General features: G+C 48.9%; 2 protein-coding genes across 3 annotated transcripts in view; one reads left to right on the top strand and one right to left on the bottom strand.

Moving 5' to 3' along the window:
- PDK2 (pyruvate dehydrogenase kinase 2) overlaps positions 1–6,783 on the top strand; it is a 33,338-nt gene extending 26,555 nt beyond the window's left edge. The window contains exons 11-12 of one of the 2 annotated variants that reach the window (XR_014783834.1): positions 623–2,326; positions 2,435–2,604. Coding sequence is in view for 1 of the 2 variants with exons in the window: in XM_084804775.1 (XP_084660901.1) it covers positions 623–763 (141 nt within the window). In the remaining variant the exon portion in view is untranslated. Of the gene's footprint in view, positions 1–622 lie in introns of both variants that reach the window. The other variant, XM_084804775.1, reaches the window with a different exon arrangement.
- Positions 6,784–13,327: 6,544 nt separating this feature from the next.
- Positions 13,328–22,103, bottom strand: part of SAMD14 (sterile alpha motif domain containing 14) — a 32,725-nt gene continuing 23,949 nt past the window's right edge. Inside the window, exons 6-10 of the mRNA XM_084804774.1 lie at positions 21,712–21,786; positions 19,087–19,246; positions 16,913–17,032; positions 15,104–15,259; positions 13,328–14,328 (exon numbers count right to left, since the gene is read on the bottom strand). Coding sequence (XP_084660900.1) covers positions 14,167–14,328; positions 15,104–15,259; positions 16,913–17,032; positions 19,087–19,246; positions 21,712–21,786 — 673 coding nt within the window. The 3' untranslated portion in view covers positions 13,328–14,166. The remainder of the gene's footprint in view (positions 14,329–15,103; positions 15,260–16,912; positions 17,033–19,086; positions 19,247–21,711; positions 21,787–22,103) is intronic.

Below are 22,103 nucleotides of genomic sequence, written 5' to 3'. Positions count from 1 at the left end.
TACCTTTACTTGGGAGCAAGTCCACTCAAATTTGGCAGGACTCGTGCATAGGAATGGGCTCCATGTTTTGATTAAATTTTAATTCAAAACTGTTAATTTGCAAAACATTACCTCTCCTCCCCCCTCCAACCCCCCTGGAAGCCCTGAAGTACCATTGAGAATGTAAGAGGAAATTCAGGCTAGAGGAATAGTTACTTTGAATTTTCATAAGCATGTTTGAATTAGGGTTGTCTTTTGACTCTTTGGGACCCTTATTTTAGCTTCATTAGTAGTCTGTACACAATGACCTGGTTTGCATGTGATGTCTTCCCATTCCCACATGTCCCAGTGTGGTGCTGAACTGGAAACATAGGAAGAATATTGTCTCATCTTTGTTTTTAATGAAGCACAACGTGGCATTGGAACACCCTGTTGTAGAGTGAGTTGCGCCGCCTTGAGGGCCTGTGCGAGTCACCCATGCAGCCCCGATGTTCAGGGCAGAATGTGTGGGTTGAGACCAGTGCATGCTGAAAGGCTGGGCCGGACTGGGTGTGTGGGGGGCCTGTAGCTATGATTGGACACAGGTTGGATATGCATCTGGCCCTGTCGAAAGTGCACCCTAAACGGCTGTTTGCCTTTCCAGGCCTTGTCAACGGACTCGGTGGAGAGGCTCCCAGTGTACAACAAGTCAGCGTGGCGCCACTACCAAGCCAGCCAGGAGGCCGATGACTGGTGCGTACCCAGCACCGAACCCAAGAACACCTCCACCTACCGGGTGACCTAAGCCAAGCCGTTGTGCGTTGGAGGGAAGGGCTCACACCCCGCCCCCCCAACGGAACAGCCAGACTTTGGCGAGGGCAGCGAGACAAATGATCATCACCAGCGCAAACCTACTTTATGGCATGAGATCTCAACAGACTCTTCCTGTTAGCTGGCCTGGCCAAGGTGCTGGCAATTCAGGAGCCTGAAGACTTTCTCAGATGTGTTTCTGGAAGTATGTAGCATAGATCTCTTTTACTATATCACCGTAAACCTGCATGGAACCTCTCCCTGCTCCACCCCCAAGCCTATCCTTTGGTCTAGTGACTGGAATTGGCCTTCCAAAGGTCTGTTTTTATCATATTTAGTGTTTGCTCACACTGCTTTTTAATATTCTCGGACCATCAAATGGAAGAATTTTAGAGCTTTCAGGGCTGGGCATTAACATTTTGAGAGGAATCAAGGGGATCTACAGAAGAGAATGAAGGTGGAGCTGATGTGTGGGCCGATCGTGTTACGTTTCCTGATGTGGAGAGGATAGCTCAGGTTATGCGGGGAATGTGTAAAAGACAACATGGGAATGGCCGAGTTGCATACAGTCATTGCAAACTGCAGGGAAGTCAAAGAAAATCAAGGACTGGTTCGTTTTCAGTGCAAGCACCAGGAGAGAAAAATGGCACATGCCTATTCTTGCATTATGATCTGTGTACTTTTCCCAAGACGTGTATGAATGTCTAAGCTGCTAAAAATGGGCAATTTTAGCAGTGCCGGGACCTGGGTATCCGAACTAGGGCCAAACTTTAGAAGTGCAATAGGATACAGGGAGGCTTAAGGGGGGTGGCTGTGCCAGTGTTGACGGAGGGCTTAGCATTTCTTTCCTTGGCCTTTGTGGGGGTCCCTGATCATCCGGTTTGTTCACCACGGGCAGAAATTTGCTCTTTTGCCCAGCACCACTCAACTCCTAGCAAGGCTTGTGTTGACGTGAAAGTCCAGAGTCCCTGTTTCTAACTAAAGAGCTGCGTGTCCTGCTCTCGGTAAGCAAGATGTTGCCCTGAGCGGGGCAGTTGTTTGGGTCAGCCTTGTGGTGGCAAAATCCTCAGTGGCTGTTGCAGGTGCCACACAAAGCAGTTGGGCTATTTGTGATGTGGCGGCGGACTCTTGGGGGGGCGGGGGGACCTGGAGCAGAAGAAACCAGTAGGCAAGACTGGGCCTAGTTTCACTGGGTGGTTGGGGTGTATGTGAGATGGGAGTGTTGAGGGCTTCCTTCCTGCCCTTCAGCTGCAGCTGAGTGGGGCCCGGGCAGGGGGCAGGCGGTGGGGGGGGGCGGTCTGGCAGAGACTATGAACCACCTACCTCCAGTGCTTGGAAGGGATTGGCAAAAGTAGCTGTTCACAGCACTACCATACTACTACTGTGTCTACTGTGGGAGGTACTGAGACTGGAAAACCTCCCCCCGCCTCCCCTGCTCTCACTCCCCTTGCAGTGACTCTTGCTAGGATCTCATCTCTCTGGTCCTTACTCAAAGCAAGTGGAAACACAAAGATACAAGGGCAGATTTGAATTCTGCATGAATTGGCCATTGGCTTCTGTCTCCACCCCATCCTTTGTCCCCAAGTCCCTCTGACCTCACCTTCTGCACTTGCCTTTTTGCCTTCGTAGGCACTTAAGAGCCACCCTCTCATTGTTGCCATCTCAGTGCCCCCCCCCCACACACCTCCCACTCCATGGCATGCTCTTAAATTGTCTGGAAAGTGTCCATACACACACACACACATTTTTATCCTCCAGGTGGAACTACAGATGTGTTCAAGATGCAGAAACTTCCACACTGGTCAGAAAAAAATGAACCATTAAATTTGAACCGTGCCTCCCTGGTTGTGTGACTCACTTGAAGCTGGTTCTTGGAAATAACCTCATGGTGAATTTTGTTGTTGCTGTTTTTCATTGTCCCACCTGTATCAACTTCAGGGGATTTTTTTTTTAGTTGACATGCATTCTGTTGTACTTCTGAAGCTCACCTTTGAGATAATCCCCAAAGGCATCCTTTGACTTGCAATGTGTTGGTCCTCAAACTGACTCCTGGTCACGTTTTAGGTCTCTCTCCTTTGTTTCCTGCTTTCCTTCCCTCCCTCCCTTTAAGTAGGGGAGGAAACAGCTACTAGGGCTGTGCTGTGTAAACAGGACATTGCTCTAAAGTTGCCCATCCTCAGAAGCTTCCTTCATGCTCCAGGTGGAGCAGAAGCGGGCCACCACCGTGACCTCGTTATTTACAAGACTTGCAGCAATGTGCTAGCAATGCATCCCTGTCGGATGGGTGCATGCTGCATCTTAATTATTGGCTCCAAATGTGTCCTGCACGAAAGGACTTCCTGAGAGCAGAGTTTGATTGTCCAAGCATGCTACGATGACACCTAGTGGACATACGTTCTCTTCACAGGATTTAAAAATGGTTTAGAAAAGGGGTGAGTGCTATTCCATGTATTCCCCCTCCCCTGCCAAACCAAGGCCAATGCGAAATGCTAGTGAACAAACGTCTGCAAGGTTAACATGGAGAGATTGTCAACTTCCACATGGGCCCTTCACATGAGACCTGTGATTGGAGAGTCAGTAGGAAACATGATAATCGTCACGAGTGTGACTGAAGCATCCCGTATCTTACAGGAACAGAAGCTGGGATTGTGCAATGGAACAATCTGAAGGTACACGTGAGGATTCACGCAATGAATGCCTCGTCTAATTTGGTCCTTGCTTTGCAGATTGCACACTCCCTTCAGTGGGGACTAAGGGTGCAGTCCTACGCATGTTTAGACAGAAGAAAGTCCTATGAGTTCCAAGCATCTGGGAATTGTATGCCAGGAATTGCATGACATTTTTCTGTCTAAACATGCATAGGATTACACCCTAAGGGCACAGCCCTGTCCAGATAGTCGGCAGCCTCTGAACTTGGAGGCTGTTGAGTAATGGCTGCAGGGCAGATGCAGGGCTCCAGCTGCCCTGCATTGCCACTCGAAGGGTGATTTTGCAAGGTGGGAGGAGAGCAGAGGCTCCCCGCTCCAGCTGCCCTGCATTTCACCTAGATGGGTGATTTCGCCTGTCTAGCAGTGGCGGCCTGGGCGAGAGGGGAAGGAGGCTGGGGCAGCCATAAGAAACAGCATAATGCAGCCACCCCAGTCCTCTCTCTGCCCCCAGGAATGCCCCCTTTTCACTGTCTCCACACTCTGTTTTTTGAGAGCGGAGAGGTAGTCGGTGCGGTTCTCTCCGTGCCGGCTGCGAGGGGGCAGGGAGTGCGGTTTCCTGGCTCTGAGCTCGGAGCCAGGAAACCAAACTATCCTATGTCCTCCCAGATGCTGTCTGGTGGGCATAGGATTGCGCTCCCCATTACTGTTGCTGCTCTTTGCTTTGTCATTCTCCTGAGAAGAACAGTCACGCCACTCCTGTATTCCCGTAATGGGAGATGGAAGATGCTGCCATGGAAAGGATTCTCTGCCTAACTGTTTCTGCCACAGAGCTGCTTTCTACTCTATGCTGTCGCTTTAAGGCCTTTCTGGGCAAATGGACTCACTTTTACAGCTCCAAGTTATGGCTGGCCACAAGCAAGCCCTTCAGTAACCAGGGGGCACCCACAGGAATATGTCCGATCAGCAGAGTGCCAGTGCAAACTGCTAGTTATTGTTTTCCTTGCTTCCATTTCGAATACTGTAGCAAGGTCATCAAAGAGCACCCAGTTCTGGCACATTTTCCTGTAGCATGCACAAGTCGATGCAAGGTTTCAGGACTCTGAGAATGTCCCTGGAAGGACCCCTCCCTTTTCTGTGCTTTTACTGAGTCGGAAGTACACCCTGCAAGGTCGGCAGGCATCCACGGCACCGTGTCCTCAGGGAGAGGTGCTGCGTCGTCATAGAATCATAGAACAGTAGGGTTGGAAGGGGCCCACAAGGCCATCGAGTCCAACCCCCTGCTCAATGCAGGAGTCCAAGCCAGAGCATCCCCGGCAGATGGCTGTCTGGCCTCGTCTTGTACACCTCCAGCATGGGAGAGCCCACCACCTCCCTGAGTCATTGCTTCCATTCTCGTATTGCTCTAACAGTCAGGAAGTTTCTCCTGGTGTTCAGCCGGAATCTGGCCTCCTGTCACTTGAGCCCATTATTCTGTGTCCTGTGCTCTGGGATGATGGAGAAGAGATGCTGGCCTTCCTCTCTGTGACAACCTTTCAAGTCCTTGAAGAGCGCTATCCTGTCTCCCCTCAGTTTCCCATGACTGCCAGTGCCAAGGTGCGTCCACGTTGACTGCAAGTTGTGCTTTGTGTCTCTGCTTCGATCGGAGTCTTTTTCCTGTCTCCAGCAGCTTTGGCTCTTGTTCTCCACCGGCAAGCCGGTAGTTTGGAGGCACCTTTCAAGGTGATATCGAACTCTTGCTGTCATGTGCATGGAATTTTTCCACTATTGTTCAGCAGGGGAAACTCGCATGGCTGTGATTCTTTCATTGTATGAGGGTGCACTGATAAGAATGAGTAGCTATGGAACACGGGCTCACCTTGTAGTGACATTTTTCTGGAAAATATTGTGCCTTGCATTCTGAAGAAGGGGAGAAACAAGATGCAGTCAAGCTTCTCTCCTAGATACAATAGATTCAAGCTACAACAACCTGCATGGGCAGAATCTGAGAACTAAAAGGCACAGGTCAGTTGTGATAGTCAGTGTCTTTCCTTTTCAACACTTGGCAATGCTTAAGATCATTGAGGGATACCACAGCAGCCCAGGTGTATGCATGTAGATGTCAGAGAGAGGCATCAGCCTTTGTCAAATCGCATATGTTAAAATATTTTTATAGAAAGCATGTTTCTAACATTTCCAGCTCTAAAAATAAACCAGGCTGGATTTCTTGCTTTGCTGTGTGGGCACCAACCTGTCCTTACTGTGGGTTCACTGATAAGCAGATCAATATGGAAACTAAGGCATTTGCTAAGCCCCTTCATGGGTATAGTTCAGCAGAGAGTCAAAGTGTCCAAATCGATTAATGCAGAAAGGATTTAGTTTGCAGTAGTAGCAGTTTTCTTTTCAAAATGAGGTTTCTAGCCCTCATGGTGGCTGAGAGAATTAATTTTGAAGGTGTAATGATACCTTTACTAATAGTAGGGTCGAGACAGGTCTAAGGAAACACACATTTATTGTGCCATGTGTATACGTGTGCATCAGGGCTGGCCCACCCATGAAGTGAGGTGAGGGGCCCGTATCAGGTGGAGGAGTGGTGAATTGTTCCGCCCGCTCCAGGAGGGCTCCTACTGCTTCCAGCAGGTGCTCTAAAAAGTCTCACCACCCACTGCCCCACCATATGGCATTTGCCATAGCAAGAGGGCGGATGGCAGGGATCTCTGGAGCAGCCGCCTGCCCTCTGCTTCCCTGACTGAGAGCCACATGGCTGGAAAAAGTGGCTGCGGGGTTCTCACGAGGGTGGCTGCTTCTGGCCACATGGCTCTCTAGAGAGCTGGTGCAGTCGGAGGGCAGAGGTAAGGGAGGCACTGGACAGCCCCCCCCCCAATGCACCATTGGCAGTGAAGGAAGTGAACTCTCATAAGTCTTTGAGATGGGAAGAAGCCTTAGAAGAAGCCTAAGGACAGAGGTCTGTGTGCAGTTGATAGAAAGGAAATAGAAACCAAGAGTATGGGAGGCAGCGAGCCTGAGGGTTGGAAAACAGATGAAGGCCGACAGGGAAGTTGAAGTGGGATCACATAGAAGGGGCCTAGGGCAATCAAAATGCATTTCTCTTGGGCCAACTGTGTTCCCATAATGGCACCTTACTTGCTTTTTGTCAGCATTATAATGCAAAAGAATGGTTTGCTCAAGCCTGCAAGGTTAGGCCTGGTTGACAACGTATACAGCAGAATGAGGCAGGAATGGAAAGGGTGAGTCCTGAGGTGATTTCAGTGCATCACACCACATCAGGCTGCAAGTGGTGGACTGCTTTTTGAAAAAGTGTCTTAATAAAATTCTCCCTGCAAGTTACAAGAAAAAAAAAACAATATCCCAGAAGCAGGACTGGCCCTCCTATTAGGCAGTGAGCTGGCTGCTTTAGGCAGCTGATTTTGGGGGTCCTGAAAGGGCAGCAAATGATTATTTAATTTGATGAATTTGGTGATGTTGGACTTCTCGGTTCCACAACCCCTCCGCAGGGGTGGAGGACCCATTAAAATGGTCCGCCCCAGGCGTCTTATGGATCCAAATGGATTCCTGAACGCGCTTGGGGATTCTCTGGGGCATGCCAACGGCCACTCGGTCGAGACCCTGGTGGGTGGCTGGAATGCCGCAATCACTGGGGCATTAGATCGGGTGGCTCCGAAACGCCCTCTCCCCCTGAACAGGGCTCGGACTGCACCATGGTTCAATCCGCGGTTACGAGCTCTGAAACAGGAGGTGAGACGGCTAGAGTGCCGGTGGCGGAAGTCTCGCTCCAAAGACGATCAGACACGGGCTAGAGCTGTATCTTCAGCCTATCACGTGGCGGTGAAGGCAGCAAAAAAGGAATATTATGCTGCCTCCATCGCGTCTGCAGAGTGCTGTCCCAGGAGGCTGTTCCAAGTGGTCCGGAGCCTGGTCGGTCCTGTGGCTCCGGAACCACTGGAGCATTCTAAGGCCTCCTGTGAGGCTTTGGCAAGGCACTTTGCAGATAAAATTGATCAGATTAGGTGTGTAACTCTGCACACCGTGGATACAGTTAGTGAGCAAGAGGCGGCCTGTGGCAAACCGGTTTTGTGGGATCGGTTCCAGCTTCCTCCTGATGAAGTGGACAAGGTGCTTTCATCTGTAAGGCCGACCACCTGCTTACTTGATCCTTGCCCATCTTGGCTCATTATGAGCTGCAGAGAGAGACTGGGTGAGGGGATCAAGGCGGTGGTGAACGCCTCCCTTGAGGAGGGAGTGATGCCATCAGCCCTCAAGGAGGCAGTGATAAGACCGCTCTTAAAGAAGCCCTCCTTGGATCCTCAAGTTCTGAACAACTTTCGCCCAGTCTCAAATCTGCCATTTTTGGGCAAGGTGATTGAGCGGGTGGTGGCGGTGCAGTTGAAGGCACACTTGGAAGAAACTGATTATCTAGACCCATTTCAGTCGGGCTTCAGGCCTGGGCATGGGACAGAAACGGCCTTGGTCGCCTTGGTGGATGATATGAGGAGGGCTCTGGATAGGGGTGAATGCTCCTTCCTTGTTCTCCTCGACCTCTCAGCGGCTTTTGATACCGTTGACCACGGTATCCTCCTGGACCGCCTGGAGGGGTTGGGCATTGGAGACACTGTATTGTGGTGGTTCCGGTCCTTCCTCTCCGGCAGGTACCAGAGGGTAGCACTGGGAGAGGAAGTTCGGACCCGTGGCCACTTACTTGTGGGGTGCCACAGGGTTCCATCCTCTCCCCGATGCTATTTAACATCTATGTGAAGCCGCTGGGGGCTATCATCAGGAGGTTTGGGGTGCAGTGTCATCAATATGCGGATGACACGCAGCTCTACCTCTCATTCAAATCTTCACCAAGGTTGGCTGTGGAATCCCTGTCCAAATGTCTGGAGACGGTGAGTGGCTGGATGGGGAGGAATAAGCTGAAGCTGAACCCTGACAAGACCGAGGTACTTTTGGTGGGAGACAAGAGGAGGCTGGGGGATGTTGACCTGGTGTTGAATGGGGTACAGCTACCCTTGAAAGACCAGTTCCGCAGCCTGGGGGTCATTTTGGACTCCCAGCTGTCCATGGAGGCTCAGGTGTCAGCTGTGAGCCGGACAGCGCTGTATCAACTCCATCTGATACGGCGGCTGCGCCCCTACCTTCCCGACCATCTGCTCCCATCGGTAGTACATGCCCTGGTCTCCTCTCGTTTAGACTACTGTAATGCGCTCTACGTGGGGTTACCCTTGAAGACGGTTCGGAAACTGCAGCTGGTACAGAACGCGGCGGCTCGCCTGATTAAAGGCAGCCGCTGGCGAGATCACATCACTCCAGTGCTGAAGGAGTTGCACTGGTTACCAGTTGTTTTCCAGGCCAAATTCAAGGTGTTGGTTTTGACCTTTAAAACCCTATATGGTTCCGGCCCAGCCTATCTTAAGGAGCGCCTCCAGCAACACCAGACAGGCCGCTTAACAAGATCAGCCTCGGATGGCCTTCTCTCTGTCCCATCAGCCAGGACAGCTAGACTGGTGGGGACGAGGGAGAGGGCCTTTTCTGTGGTGGCCTCCACTCTGTGGAACTCCCTCCCTAGGGAACTCCGTCATGCCCCCTCTTTAATGAGCTTCCGTCGTGCATTAAAAACGTGGTTGTTCAGGCAGGCATTTGGGGTGGGTTAGGGTATTTTAAAAAAAAATTTATGGTAGAATTTTATTGTTTTAAATTGTTTTATGGTGTGTTGTACATCGCCCAGAGTGGCTGGGTGACCAGCCAGATGGGCGATTAATAAATTTAATAAATAAATAAATAAATAAATTGTTGTATTTTTACTCTTCCAGAGGTGCTTGTGGGATTCTGTCTTGCGTGCCCAAATAACTCGGCCAGCCTTGACTACTAGGCACCTTGACTTGGGGAGGGGGTGTCCTTAGTAATTCCGCCTCAGGTGGCGAAATGTCTTGGGCCGACCCTGTTGGAAGAAAGATTCTAGCCCAGCCTGATCCCTGTTGTGCTATTTTCCTATTTACAGGATTTTTTCACAGAGGAGAATATTTAAAAAACGGGATACCAGACTGGCTGAAGTGCTGCAGTCCATTCTACTAACTGCCATATACTCTATGTGTACATCAGGCCTTACATTGGTGGGAACGTTATCACTTCTACTCATTCTGCCTTGAGATTTAATGGTAAATGCTTGCATTTTCTGACACTTGCTACTGACCTCTTAACATTTCAAATAGCCCTGCAATGTCGACGTTCACTAAGTTGTTGTGTTAGAATCTTTCCACTGCCCATATCACACTTGGAGGAGCATAGCTAAGGTTATGAGGGTCTGAAGTTCCCTGCGGGCATTTGAAAACGGTGGGAGTGCAGAAAGGCCATGCAGAGGGGGGGACCTGGAATGTCGTTTTTCAACTCTCCATTGCAACATCCTGAAATGGCTTTTGTTTTTGAAGGCCACTGATGACATTACATACAGCTTGTTCTTACGTAATGTGCGCTGGCCGGCCGTTATTCATGATTGACTTTGGCAGGATTATGCCCTGCTACTGTTAAAACCTGGATGAGAAGGAGGAATTTTCCACTGTGCACTGCTCTCCTTATTCCAGCAATACAATGGCATGAGGACCCACAGATGGAGGAATTTTCGCTTCAAGTTGAGCAAGTTTTAAAAGTACGTTACGCCTCTCGGGGCCTGAACAGGGCAACCCTGACAGAAGACTCCTGCCAGCTAGCTGTATTTGACCAGGTTATATATGTAGAACCACTTTTGCTGGTGAATTTTAGCCCGATTCAGGCTCTGATGCTGAAAGCTCAAAAGAAGGCCTAGGTGAAAAGTCCTGCTGATAACATGCAGGCAGTGGAAGCCCAGGCAACTGAAAACATGAATGCTGCAGTTCCGTCCTTTGTAAAAATGAAATGCAGGGCTGGTCCAAGATATTTTGCTGCCTGAAGCAAAGGACAAGATGGAGCCTCTCCCATTCCATGTAAAAAAGCTGACTGGACTGATAGTTGAATCTTTCTTCAACACTGGCAACGGGACAGCATTCTCTACCACACCTGAGGGCAGCAGGCTAGCTTAGGAGGCACAGGGTTGCCTGTGACACACAGCTCTGGCCTCCAACACCTCGCCACCACTCTCTGCCCTCCAGGGGCATTGCTAGGTTCTTAAAAGATCCAGGGCACAAGCCCATAACACAAATTTGCATACACACACACACGTCTAAGGACACGTCTAATATATGTGTGTGTGTGGGGGGGTGTACATGCGGTGTGCTTGCGTGTGTGTATAGATTATATACATAGATACATAAGAAGTGTGCACTGACCCCCCACCCCACCTCAGACCCTGATTCAGCATTTTGGAAAACATCCCGCTTCTGCTCTGGCCAATTCGTAGTCAGACCACTTCAGCTCAGCACCAAACCTGAGTCAAGGTTTGGAAAAATGAGTCTTTATGCTTCCTGTTGACTACTACGGGAAATTAGAAAAAACTGATATTTTCTTTTGGTCAGAACTGGATGATAATTTCAGGCATAGTAGCCCCCTAGAAGGGGATTACAGCTGCCCAATGTCAGAAAAATAGGTGCAGGGTTGATATTCTGATTTTCTTTTAAAGGGAACTGCCAGTAACATTTTAATTCTGTGGAAGAATTGGATAAAAATTCAGGATTCATTGCTGTATCAGAGAAGATCATGTCTGTCAAATTTCAGAGTGCTAGCCTCAAGGGTTTTTGTGCAAGGGTTACCTTGACATTTTGAGGTCTCCAAAAGAGGACATACTTATGTCCTATGTTCCTTGTGGACCATTGTTCTGAAAATCACAGACAGTCTAGAGGTGTCCCTAAGTAAGAAACCAGCATAGTTTCACAAGGATAGGTGCAGCAGTTCATGTGGAAGGGGAGTTCTCCAATTTGGGGGAGGGAGCGATTTGTTTTCCCTTCCATTCACCTCTTCCCCAATAGTTTTTGGGTAAATTTGTATGAAAATGCACAGGTCATTAGAGGTGTCCCCCAGGCAAGAAACCTGCAAATTTTCTGAAGGATATACATGCATTCTAATTTAGAATTACTAGAATTTATTTACATTTCACCAATGGAAGCAGCAAATGGGAAGGTGCTATTGCACTTGTGTCCTGCTTGTGGGTTTCCTATGGGTATCTGGTTGGCCACTGTGTGAACAGAATGCTGGACTAGATGGACCTTGGTCTGATGCAGCATGGGTCTTCTTATGTTCTTAAGTATAGAGTGCCTCTGAGCATGTGCAGAATGTTTTTCTTTCACCACTCGGCACTTACATTCTCCCCCTACCAATTCTATTCCCCTCCATGCAACCATCCCTCCTCATCCTACCACCCTCCAGCAACTCTTCATAAAAACAGATATCTTGTTTCGTGCAACTCCTCTCTATCTCCTCCTTGTTATGCACAAGCTTTCATTGTATCTTCTTCCCCATAACTTCATTTGTGCCAAGACTCAGCCAATGAGTCTGTTTTCAAAACTAGGGTTAAGTTATGGAGAAACTCTGAGCATGTACTAAGTGCCTTTCCCTCACCACTGAAGCTACAGTTCATGCAAAATTAAAAAACAACAACCCCCAAATAACAAAACATGCATAGGACTGAGCTGAAAGGGTAGTCAGTTCATTAGATGGAATTGGGTAGACAAATGTATTAAGCCTGCAGTACCATGCTCACAACTCAGGATTTATTTCTGAGTAAACATGCAGAACATCAAGGTGCAAATCTCTCTGCAAAAGTAACTTGTGCTGGAATCCTGTGCACACTTTCCTGAGGGTAAGCCTCATTAAACATAATGGGACTTCTCAGTAGGCATACATAGGATTGCATAAATTAGCAATATTTATCTCCACTTAAAAACAAACCAAAAACTCCTATTTTTAATTAAAGCTGTCTGTTCATAGGAACATAGGAAGCTGCCTTATACTGAGTCAGACCCTAGTCCATCTAGAATTGTTGACACTGACTGGCGGCAGCAGCTCTCCAGAGTTTCAGGCAGGATTCTTTCCTTGCCCTACCTGGAGATGCCGGGGATTGAACCTGGGACCTCCTGCCTGCCAAGCAGGTGCTCTGCCACTGAGCTACAGCCCTTCCTATTGCTGGATAATGGCAACTGACAAACAAACAGCCCCAGATTTGTTTCTCTGTGACCATGTGAACCCACTCTTCTCAAAGACTTGAGTGAGGAGGAGGAGAAAAACCAGCCCTCTTGTCTATACAAACAGACAAGAGGGCTGGTTTTTCTCCTTTTCCTCACTCAAGTCTTTGAGAAGAGTGGGTTCACATGGTCGCAGAGAAACAAATAAAATACCATTCAGAACTTGCCCGCCAAAGAGAATTCTCTTTAAGAATTCCCCAAGATATGCTTTGGGTGGAATAAAGAAGAGAAAGAAAGGACAGGGGAGGGAGGAAGAAAAGAAAAATGGTGATTGGAAATGTGCATGGGGTTGGGGGGTAGAGAGAATTCCTTAAGCCAAGTGGCTCCTTTCAGAGAGGTGGTACTTCAGAGGAATTTAGGAGGCTGTGACATAACAGAGACATTCAGAATGTCTCTATACCAGAGACATTCAGAATGACCAAGAGGAGGAAGCTCAGATCTAGTTTTTCTATATTTATGAATTTTTACTTCTATTTTAGTTGTGCAAGCCTTCATGGTGATGGAGAATATTTCTATTTCCTTTTCTGCTGCCCTCCAATTTCCCTTCAAAAATGTATGTATGCGTGGAGGGGCGGCGGCGGGAGAGATGTTCTTATTTTAGCAGGCCTTCCCCACCACATCCCAGACAGTCCTGAAGAAAAAGATGTGGCATGCTTTTGAATGCACCAGAATGAGGCTCCTAGGAAGTAGAGTGGGGGGCGAAAAACCCTCCTCGAGTTCTGACAAACACCATCGCTCCTTCCCCCCAATGCAAAGACCGTACCCTGCAAACAATTTGAAACTGCTTTTTATTCCATTGTGTTTTCTCGTAGTGTATCAGTGGATATCTGTGGCTCTCACGCACAGTGTTTTGCTCTTTGCTGCAGACAACCTATCTGCCCCCCCACTTGCAATGCAGACCTATAGGTGTAGAGAGGACAAGACCAGATTACACCAGATGCAGAACCCATTTGGGAGGGAGGCATGGGGGTGTGCTGGGTACTGCTGTGCACTTTTTATCATCCTGCTGTATTTTGGAAGATGGTGTGTGTGTGTACACGACGCTTGTTTACCTGTGGTTTGTGTCTTGTGAGGCAGCTGCAGTCCCCCCTGTGGCTTGTAGGAACAGGACGGTGCGACAGGACACCTAATTGGCACAGAGTGTGAACATATCTAGGCCTCCGGGATGAACAGCATCATGTACAGGAGTAGAGTCAACAGGGAAGTGAGGTGTTATCTGAAGGTTTCCATGGGGCAGAGGTTTAGTGTACAACGTCACCACCACCTGCCCCACAGCACAGCGGGCAGTCCAGGTGCTGCAGGGGCGGGGGGGCACCCTTTGCAAAGGCATTTCCCTCTCCGTCCTTGTGGTGCATCCAGCCACAGTCAGTGGTGCTTAGCTACTGCTGCCGTCTCCATCATGCCCAGTCCCCATAGCATGTTTACCCTCGCCATATACCCCACCCAAACCTGTAACCTCCAGCAGGACTGTGCCTGCTTCTTGTCCACCCTGTTCCTGGTTGCAGATGGTCCATCCACCCCAACCCTAGCGATGCTCCACGGGTGAAAAGGGGGGAAGGGTGTAAGCCACGTGCACTGGGAAATGGTCATCCCCATTCCACCCCCCTCGCCTAACTCTTCCTCTCCTCCTGTTCCCGCTCTTTCTTCTTCTGCTTTCCCTTCTGCTTCTCCACCTTTTCCTGAGCTTTCCTCTCCTTGTCGACTGCTGCATTCAGCTCTTTCAGCTTCCTCTTTAGAAGAGACCGATCATGAGAGTTGCTGACTCCAAGAGCCTGGGAGGAAGAGGAACACAGCAGTAGAATTAGGAAGGTCCGGCATTCATGAGCTTGTATCCCTGAAAGAGACGGACACCTAGCCGTGGGGTGGGGGCAGTAACCACTGCTTCCTCTATTGGAGGTGGCCTCCTTGAATCGTAGTCTGGTAGAGATCAGTACTCAGACACCACTTACACACTGAGGGGCAGTCCTGGCATTGACGATAATTTCTTTGCTATGGCTGGAAATTCGGTATGGCACTTTCGCTTCTCATTTTGGCTGGACTACAGCTCTGCATGCCAGAAAGTCCCACGTTCAACCCCTGGTATCTCCAGCTAAAGTGATCTACTCCTAGTGTTGGGCTAGATGGATAAACAGTCTGGCTTGGTATAGGTTCCTTCCTATATTCCTAGAGCTCCTTGCCTTCCAAAAATGACTGATGACGTTTTAATTCTCCGGGTGCTATCCTGAAGATTTCTTTCAACATGAAATCCTTTTGTAGCTTACACAGAAGTGGATGAAGCGCTTGCTCGCAATATGCATCGTCCATTCACATATTGAATTTAATCTACAAGAAAGACGCCTGTTGCATCAGGGAGCCAAACGTACATTAAAAGCACAAACAGTACGAGTGAGCACCTCTCTGTCTGCCCGCCGCCCCACTTAAGAACTCCTGGGCCTTCTACAGTCCCCTGAAGCAGGAAAACAGTGATGCCGGACATCCCACCAGTCACAGTTTTCAAAGCAGGGGGGCGGAATTGGGTGGAAACCTCACCCCGCTCTCCTCCATTACCTTCAGTTTGGTTCCATCAAGGAGCAGCAATTGGTGGCCATCCACCTCCTGAGCAGCAAACTCTGCCATGTACTGTTCGAGGTTCAAGCTCTCCAACCACTGACCCACTTTCTGACTGCTCCATGTTGAAGCTGCACTCAGGGGCTCGTCCAGGAACTTCAGAGAGGATTATGGGGGCGGAAGAAAGAAACTCAGCAGACCGCTCTGGTGTGCTATCCAAAGTCCAAACTTTTCTACATCATTATTAAAACCTGAATCATGTATCACGGACGCAATCTGTGATTTTTAGAGGTCTTTACGGAACTTGTATATCTGTCCCATGTTTTTGATCAATTTTCAAGTTAAAAGTTCCTTCTAATTTATTCTGAGTGTTATTGTTTATCTATACTACTGTTGCTAGGTTGACTCCCATTCTTATTCAATTACATGGTGTATTGGATTTGGTTTCAGAAGAATGACCAATGCAGGGCAGGAGAAGCAAGGAGGGGATCATTCCCTCCGCACTTCTCCTGCCCTGCATCTGCAGCTAGACAGCCAATTTCGGCTGTCCACCCGTGGGACGGTGGACTGGGGGAGGAGGCTGCAGGATGACACATTAGATGTGTCGTACCAGCATTTCTGGCTTCCCCATCCTGGAACACCCCCCGGAACACCCCGCTTTGGCCGCTCCGTGCTCCTCTTCCGAGTGGGGAGCGCAGAGCTGTTCCTCACTGCCTGCGAGGCAGCACAGAATGGGGGGAAGGTCGGTTCTCTGGGAACTGACCTCGGAGCTTGTGCTCCGACGTCGGTTCCTGGAAAACCAGATTATCTTATGGCCGTCTAGCTGCTGACTAGCGGCCATAGGATCGCTCCCCCCATATACTAATTTGCTAGGGCAGTTGGCAATTCTTATGATCTTCGAGTTGGTTCTCATAACTGTATTCACGTTCAGTGAAGGCCATGCTTTTTGCTGCTAACAGAAGCTAAAGCAGTGCACAATAGTCACTCCCCGCACTGTGTACCTTCGAACCGATAAGGAATGCTCCTTTCATTGCTATGAGAAAACTGCTTTCTTGCCAAGAGAAAGCCCCCCCGCCCCAGCCTTTCTCCTTCTGGATGAAAGGAGGGGTGAGTGTGTGTGCTTTCTGACAGTCTGAACTAGATGATGAGACCAGGCCCTATACAATCCTGAGCAGAACGGCCTGCTACCTGTTCTCGTCTGAACGGGGGGAGGCGCACCACCTGCGCAGGTAACCAGCCCTGTGGGACGGCGCCCGTCACTTCTTTGGGATCCAGGGTGCTTGAACTGAGAGTTAAGGGTGTGTGGAAGCTTTCTTTGCTTTTATTCTATCTGCATCCATTTTCTATCAATAAACTCTGTCATTCTTTCACACAAATGGACTTGAGTCCTAATGGTATCCTTGAATCTGTTTAGCGTGGGACCTGGCTGGGCCAGGCCCCAATTTAAGACACACAGCAAGAGAGTCAAACTTTAAAAACTGTTCTATCCAGTTGATGCAACTTTGGCGATAATACGTGTTGACATTAGGTTAAGAGAGATTTAAACCAGATGTATAAGAGTCAGCTGTAATCACTCAGTAGCGAGGGATGTATTCCACATAAGCTCAGAGCCCCTCGTTATTCATTTGCTTGTTTCAACTGGTGAGCCTTGGCTCAAACTAAACGTTGAAAACAGCAGGAAAGTCGCATCAGTACCCATAAGAAATTCTATATAAAAGAAGTTTCTAGTCCTCATAGGATACCTGCAACACTACACAGCTGGGCTTGGATACACAGATGTACCAGGTCACAGCTTGGCAGGTGACTTACCTCATCAGATGACTGTGACAGTGTGTGGTAGGGGTAGGAACACTTGGTCTCGGGAGGGCCTGTACTCAGGGTCTTGGGACTGCTGCTGGGAGGGGTGGAGTCATCGCTCAGGGTGGATTCCTGCCAGGGAAGGGAGAGATGGGGAAGAGTTAAGAATAGTGTTTAGTTTTTTAAATGAGATGCTGGGATGAGGCGTACCAGGTGGCCAGGAAAAACAAAAGCAGGCTGGGTTGCTCCCATCCCTTTAATGGGTCTTTGATCTGCAGAAAGCAGCCCTGAAGACAGATGCAAATAAATACTGGCTCCAGTCTCTACAGATTGGCAGCCCTCCTCCTCTCCTTCCCTTGCTTTGCTGACAGAGGCAGAGAGAAATGTCCTTAAAATGGCACCGACCAGGTGTCCTACAGGGAACCTGGCTGGTGATCTCTAAAGGGCACCCGCCTGCACACATCCCACCCACTGGAAGCCAGACACAAAGAGTGGCTGAGGGGTACAGAGGGATAAGGCTAAGGTGTGGTGAAGCAAGGGGTGGGAGGAAGAAAGGGGATTTCCCCCCTCCCCATTTTTGTGTATGTTAGAGAGAGTGAGAGCACGAGCATACATGTACATGATTACGGGTTGGATCCAGGATCTGCCTTTTGCAAAAGAAAAGGCTCCACTCACAGTAGATCCCTCCACCTGATTTGAGGGGATTCCCTCCCCCCACAACACAGCTCACCCCATTTACCAGGGTCTCCTGACTGTGTAGCATTTTCAGAGGGCTGCAGGGGCTGCCATGGGAAGGAGGTGGGTGAGGAACTTGGGTGAGGAACTTTGCCAGTGCAGTAGATTCAGCTTAAATCTGGATCCAACTAGGGATGTACAGATCTTGTAAAATCTATTCCATCTGCGTTTCATGGATTGTCAGGCGTCTTTCATTCAGTCATCCACTCACTGGCAGAATCGATTTCCCCCCCAATTTCCTGAATTTGTGCAAATCCACATTTGCACAAATTTGCACTTGCGAAAATGCACAAATCCTCCGCAAATGTACATTTTCATGCTTTAGCCCCGGGGGCGGGGGGGATATTCATTTTCGGCCTTTTTTTTTTTTTTACAATGCTGACAAAAGTGTACAAAAGTATACAAACAATTGGACCAAGTATTATCAACAATTTAACAATAGAGACCATGAACAAATTTACCAACAAAACAAAACAAATATCACAAGGTTTCCAGTAACACAAAAGGTAACACCTTATCAACATTTTCTTGATTCTTGTTACACCAGTACGTTACAAATAACGGGATGGGCGAAAGTCCCTTACCTGTCCTCGAAGCTTGCTTCGTGGTGGGGGGAGGTGCTTCGGTTCTCCCCCCGAAGTTCAGGCGAGGGGGGGGAGGTGCCCCCCCTCGCCCGACTGAACTTCAGGCCGGGGGGGAGGCGCCCCATCCCTTGCCGGCGAAATTCAGGCCGGGTAGAAGCACCCCGTCTACCCGGCCGCGAAAAAAAAAGTAAAAAAAAAACAAAAAACCCCACACACCCGTGATAGGCTACGTAACGATTTACGTAGCCTATCACGGCTAGATTTCCAAAGTCAGCCATGATAGGCTACGTGAATCGTCACGTAGCCTATCACGGCTGACTATGGGGGAAAAAAAAAACGCGTACGCAAATGGCGGTGGCCCATGAGCGCTGCCATTTGCGTTCCTTATTTTGGCACGTCTAGTCTACGTAAACATTTACATAGACTACGGCGAAAATAAGGGAACGCTATTTGCGTTTCATCTGGGAAACACGGGTTCCTCTCAGCTCAATCCAGGGCAGGAGTTGGCCCGTGTGTTTCAAGCGCAGTGACTGTGCTTCCAGAGCAGGCTCATCGTGGACGTGTACATCTGGGCACACCCTCAGAGTCAGCAGGTCAGATTTTAAAGCTGGAGGAAGGCGTCTCCCAAGCCCAAAGCAGGGAGCAACCAAGACTGCAAACCACTAACTAGAACTTCCCATTTTTTATAAACAAAATAATAATTGAAGATTATTATTTGGGAGGATAGAAACATAGAATGCATCCTCACCGCCACTTCCTCCCTCTCAGATCCCATCGCCTAATACAAACTGCTCTCAGCCTCATCACATAAACAGTAACAGTGTTCTATGGGGCACCAGCCCTTTCCCCAACAGATGGACTTGTAACCTGTGAGGCAGATTTCTTGCGGCTGAAGGCCTCGTTCTTGGGGGAAGAGGTTGGGGAGGCCGTGCTGCCTGAGGAAGCGGAGCCTTTCCCGCTGTCTGTGAACCAGGAGAAAGGCATGAAGGGTGAGACAGAGGAACGGCTGGAGCCCTCCATCGGCTCCCTGCAGAAGGGGGACAGAGAACAACAAGGAAAGGGGGTTAGTAAGCTGATAATGAGGAGGATAATGTAAGCCGCCTTGAGTTCCTTGCGAGAGGGAGAAAGGCGGGGTATAAATGAAATAAATAAATAAATAAATAAATAAATAAGGGGCAGGCATTCCAGTTAGGAAAAATGGCCAGAAATGGGTTAGTTTCATGTGCATCTTTCCCTTCCCTCAGCAGAGCTGCGAGAGTTCCAGGCAACTAGGTCGTGGTAAGGCCTAGACACAGGGTATCATGGTCCCAGGTGTCATGCCACCACTGGAGTCATCTTTAGAGGATGAGCCAGAACCGTCAGAGCCAGTTGGCCCCTCAGGAGACCCTGGCACTGGCACTAGCCAAGACGGTCCGGGACCCTCAGGGGTGATGCCTCTGAACCTGCCTCCCAGAGAGGCAGAGAGTTCAGCTTCTGAGGCAGATTCTGAGCAGATTCTGAGCCTAGCCCCCAAGAACACCAACGCCTTAAGGTCCATGATAGAACGGTTGCCAGGCAAAGGAGTGCTCACTTACTGAAGAGGGCTACTCATGAGGAGGACATCTGACAAGCCTCTAACAGGAAGCAGCTGAGCCCCGGGTGGGGTTGTAGTAGCTTTAGCTAGATCAGCTCTTACTGGCAACTTAAGAGCTGCTGAAATAATGCCTCTGCTAGTTCCAGGATCTGTTACCTTGTCTCCTGTGTCTTGCCTTGTGATGGATGCTCCATGCTACTGACCCAGGGACTGTTTCTTGACCCTGCTTCTCTGCTGAGTAATGTACCTGAATGATTTACTGTGTTTGACCTCTTGCATGTTCTCTTGTCTGCTCCTGCATTGCCTGATCCTTGTTGCCTGACTTCTGCCTGGATTTTGACCACTCCTGCCTTATAGCTTCGGCTATTGGGCGGTATAGAAATAAATAAATAAATAAATAAATAAATAAAATAGCTTAAACCACCTTGGACTGAAACCTGTGTGCTTGACGATTTGCTTGCCAAATTGTTCTATTGCATTGCTCCCTGCATTTGCTTGCAAAGAGCTGGGACTCAGTCTAGAGCAGGACACAGGGCTGGCTCCAGAGGGTGACATGATTGGACATTTGCTAGGGCCCCAAGACAGCAGGGGGCTCACTGCCCTGCTGCCATTTCCATTTTCACGGAGTATTCAAAGAGATCAAATGCAGCTTAGGAGAATTCTCAGTTTACATGTCCTGCCTATTCCAGGTTATGTGTCCCACTGAGGGTGCTGTGCTTGACAGCCCCCCAAAACCTGGAGCCAGCACTGACTGGACATACAGAAACACCCACTTCTGTTCCTGATAAGACCTGCCAGATCATGCTGTTTCATTAAAAGTTCCTGTCAAACTTTCCAGTTCCCTTCCAGAAGCTGTCTGAGATGCTACCAGATACCCCATTTCCAGATTTTTGGGGCTCCAGTGTCTCCAGGATCTGAGCACGTATAACAAAGCCACCTATATCGCAGAAGCCTCCAGAATGGGCAGAACTAGATAATTGTCTGTCTGTTCCAGTGTAGTTTGATCATGAGCTACAGTTTTGAAGTTTTCTGCCTGTGTGAAATCTGGTAGTATCTCTAGCTTAAACATGCATAGCTTCAGAGAATAAGCTTGCATGAGGTGCCTTCTAGGACGTAAGAATCACGGGGGAAGTTACAAGCATGGTGAAAGTAGGCCTGTTAACCAATTAAAGTGTTTTAGGGTGCAATCCTATGCATGTTCAGATAGAAAAAGTCCTACAGCCAGGGTATAATGATCAGATGATACAGGACCGCAAAAGTAGATGTCACCAACAGGTCAGCTGGTCTGCTGCCTTGCTGGAAAGGCAAGATGTGCTCCTGAACCCCACCTTAGCCACCCCACACAGTCCAGATCTTCACATGCCAGGAGTTGAAAACAGCAGATGAACTAGAGAAAGTAGCCTGCAGAGCAAAGAGTGCCAGGTGACTCAAGCAAACAAGTCAAGCTTGGACCATAGCTTAGTGGTACAGCGCATGTCTGCATGCAGAAAGTCCCAGGTTCAATCCCTGGCATTTCTAATAGCGTTAGCAGATGAGGTGAAAGCCTTCCTCCACTTGAGACCCTGGAGAGCCATTACCACTCAGAGTAGACTACACTAGGCGAGACAAGCAAATAGTCTCTGACCTGGTATAAGGCAGCTTACTATGTTAAAGCAATACAGTGCAGCGGGGAGGGAAGCACAAAACATCCAGTTTATTAATGCCGTCTATCTGGCCAAAAATTCCTGTCATAATCGAGTCTTGAGCATGAGCAAAACTCATCTGCTGAGTCATCCCTAGGGGTATCCTACTGGCTCAAGTCTCCACTACTTTCCTGGTGGAAGTTCCTGATGCACCTGTATTTGTGGGTATTCCAAATAATTTTCAGGGTTGAACAAGAAATTAATTGGGAGGAGCCTCAGGAAATTCTAATTGCTTACCTGTTCCCCATGGAAAGCCGATTGCCCCCTTTCTCTTTCCTGCTTTTTCCAGAAGATGCCCTTCTGAGAGTGACCCTATGGATGAGGAACAGGATAATTAGGAAAACATGGAAGAATTATGTGCAGTTCTCAGATACATAGAAGGCACATGAGCAGGGGTGGCCATGGAAGGAGAGCCTTTCCACACAAGGCTTTTATTGTGTGCTTGTGATTGCTTACTCATGGTAGTATGTCATCCTTTACACGATGTCATCATCTTCCAGGGCCTCTCCTGTGCTTTGCAACCATTATTGCGGGGGGGGGGGGGTCTGAATGAGGAAAGTCAGGTATTATTTAGATATGGAGAAATGACAGTCTCGTGTAATTCTGCAATTCTGCTACACCACAGCGTA

The sequence above is a fragment of the Heloderma suspectum genome, chromosome 6, assembly GCF_057233095.1.
Source record: "Heloderma suspectum isolate Gila_16-S chromosome 6, 16-S_ref, whole genome shotgun sequence".
Lineage (NCBI taxonomy): Eukaryota > Metazoa > Chordata > Lepidosauria > Squamata > Helodermatidae > Heloderma > Heloderma suspectum.
This window is presented reverse-complemented; position numbering and strand designations above follow the sequence as displayed.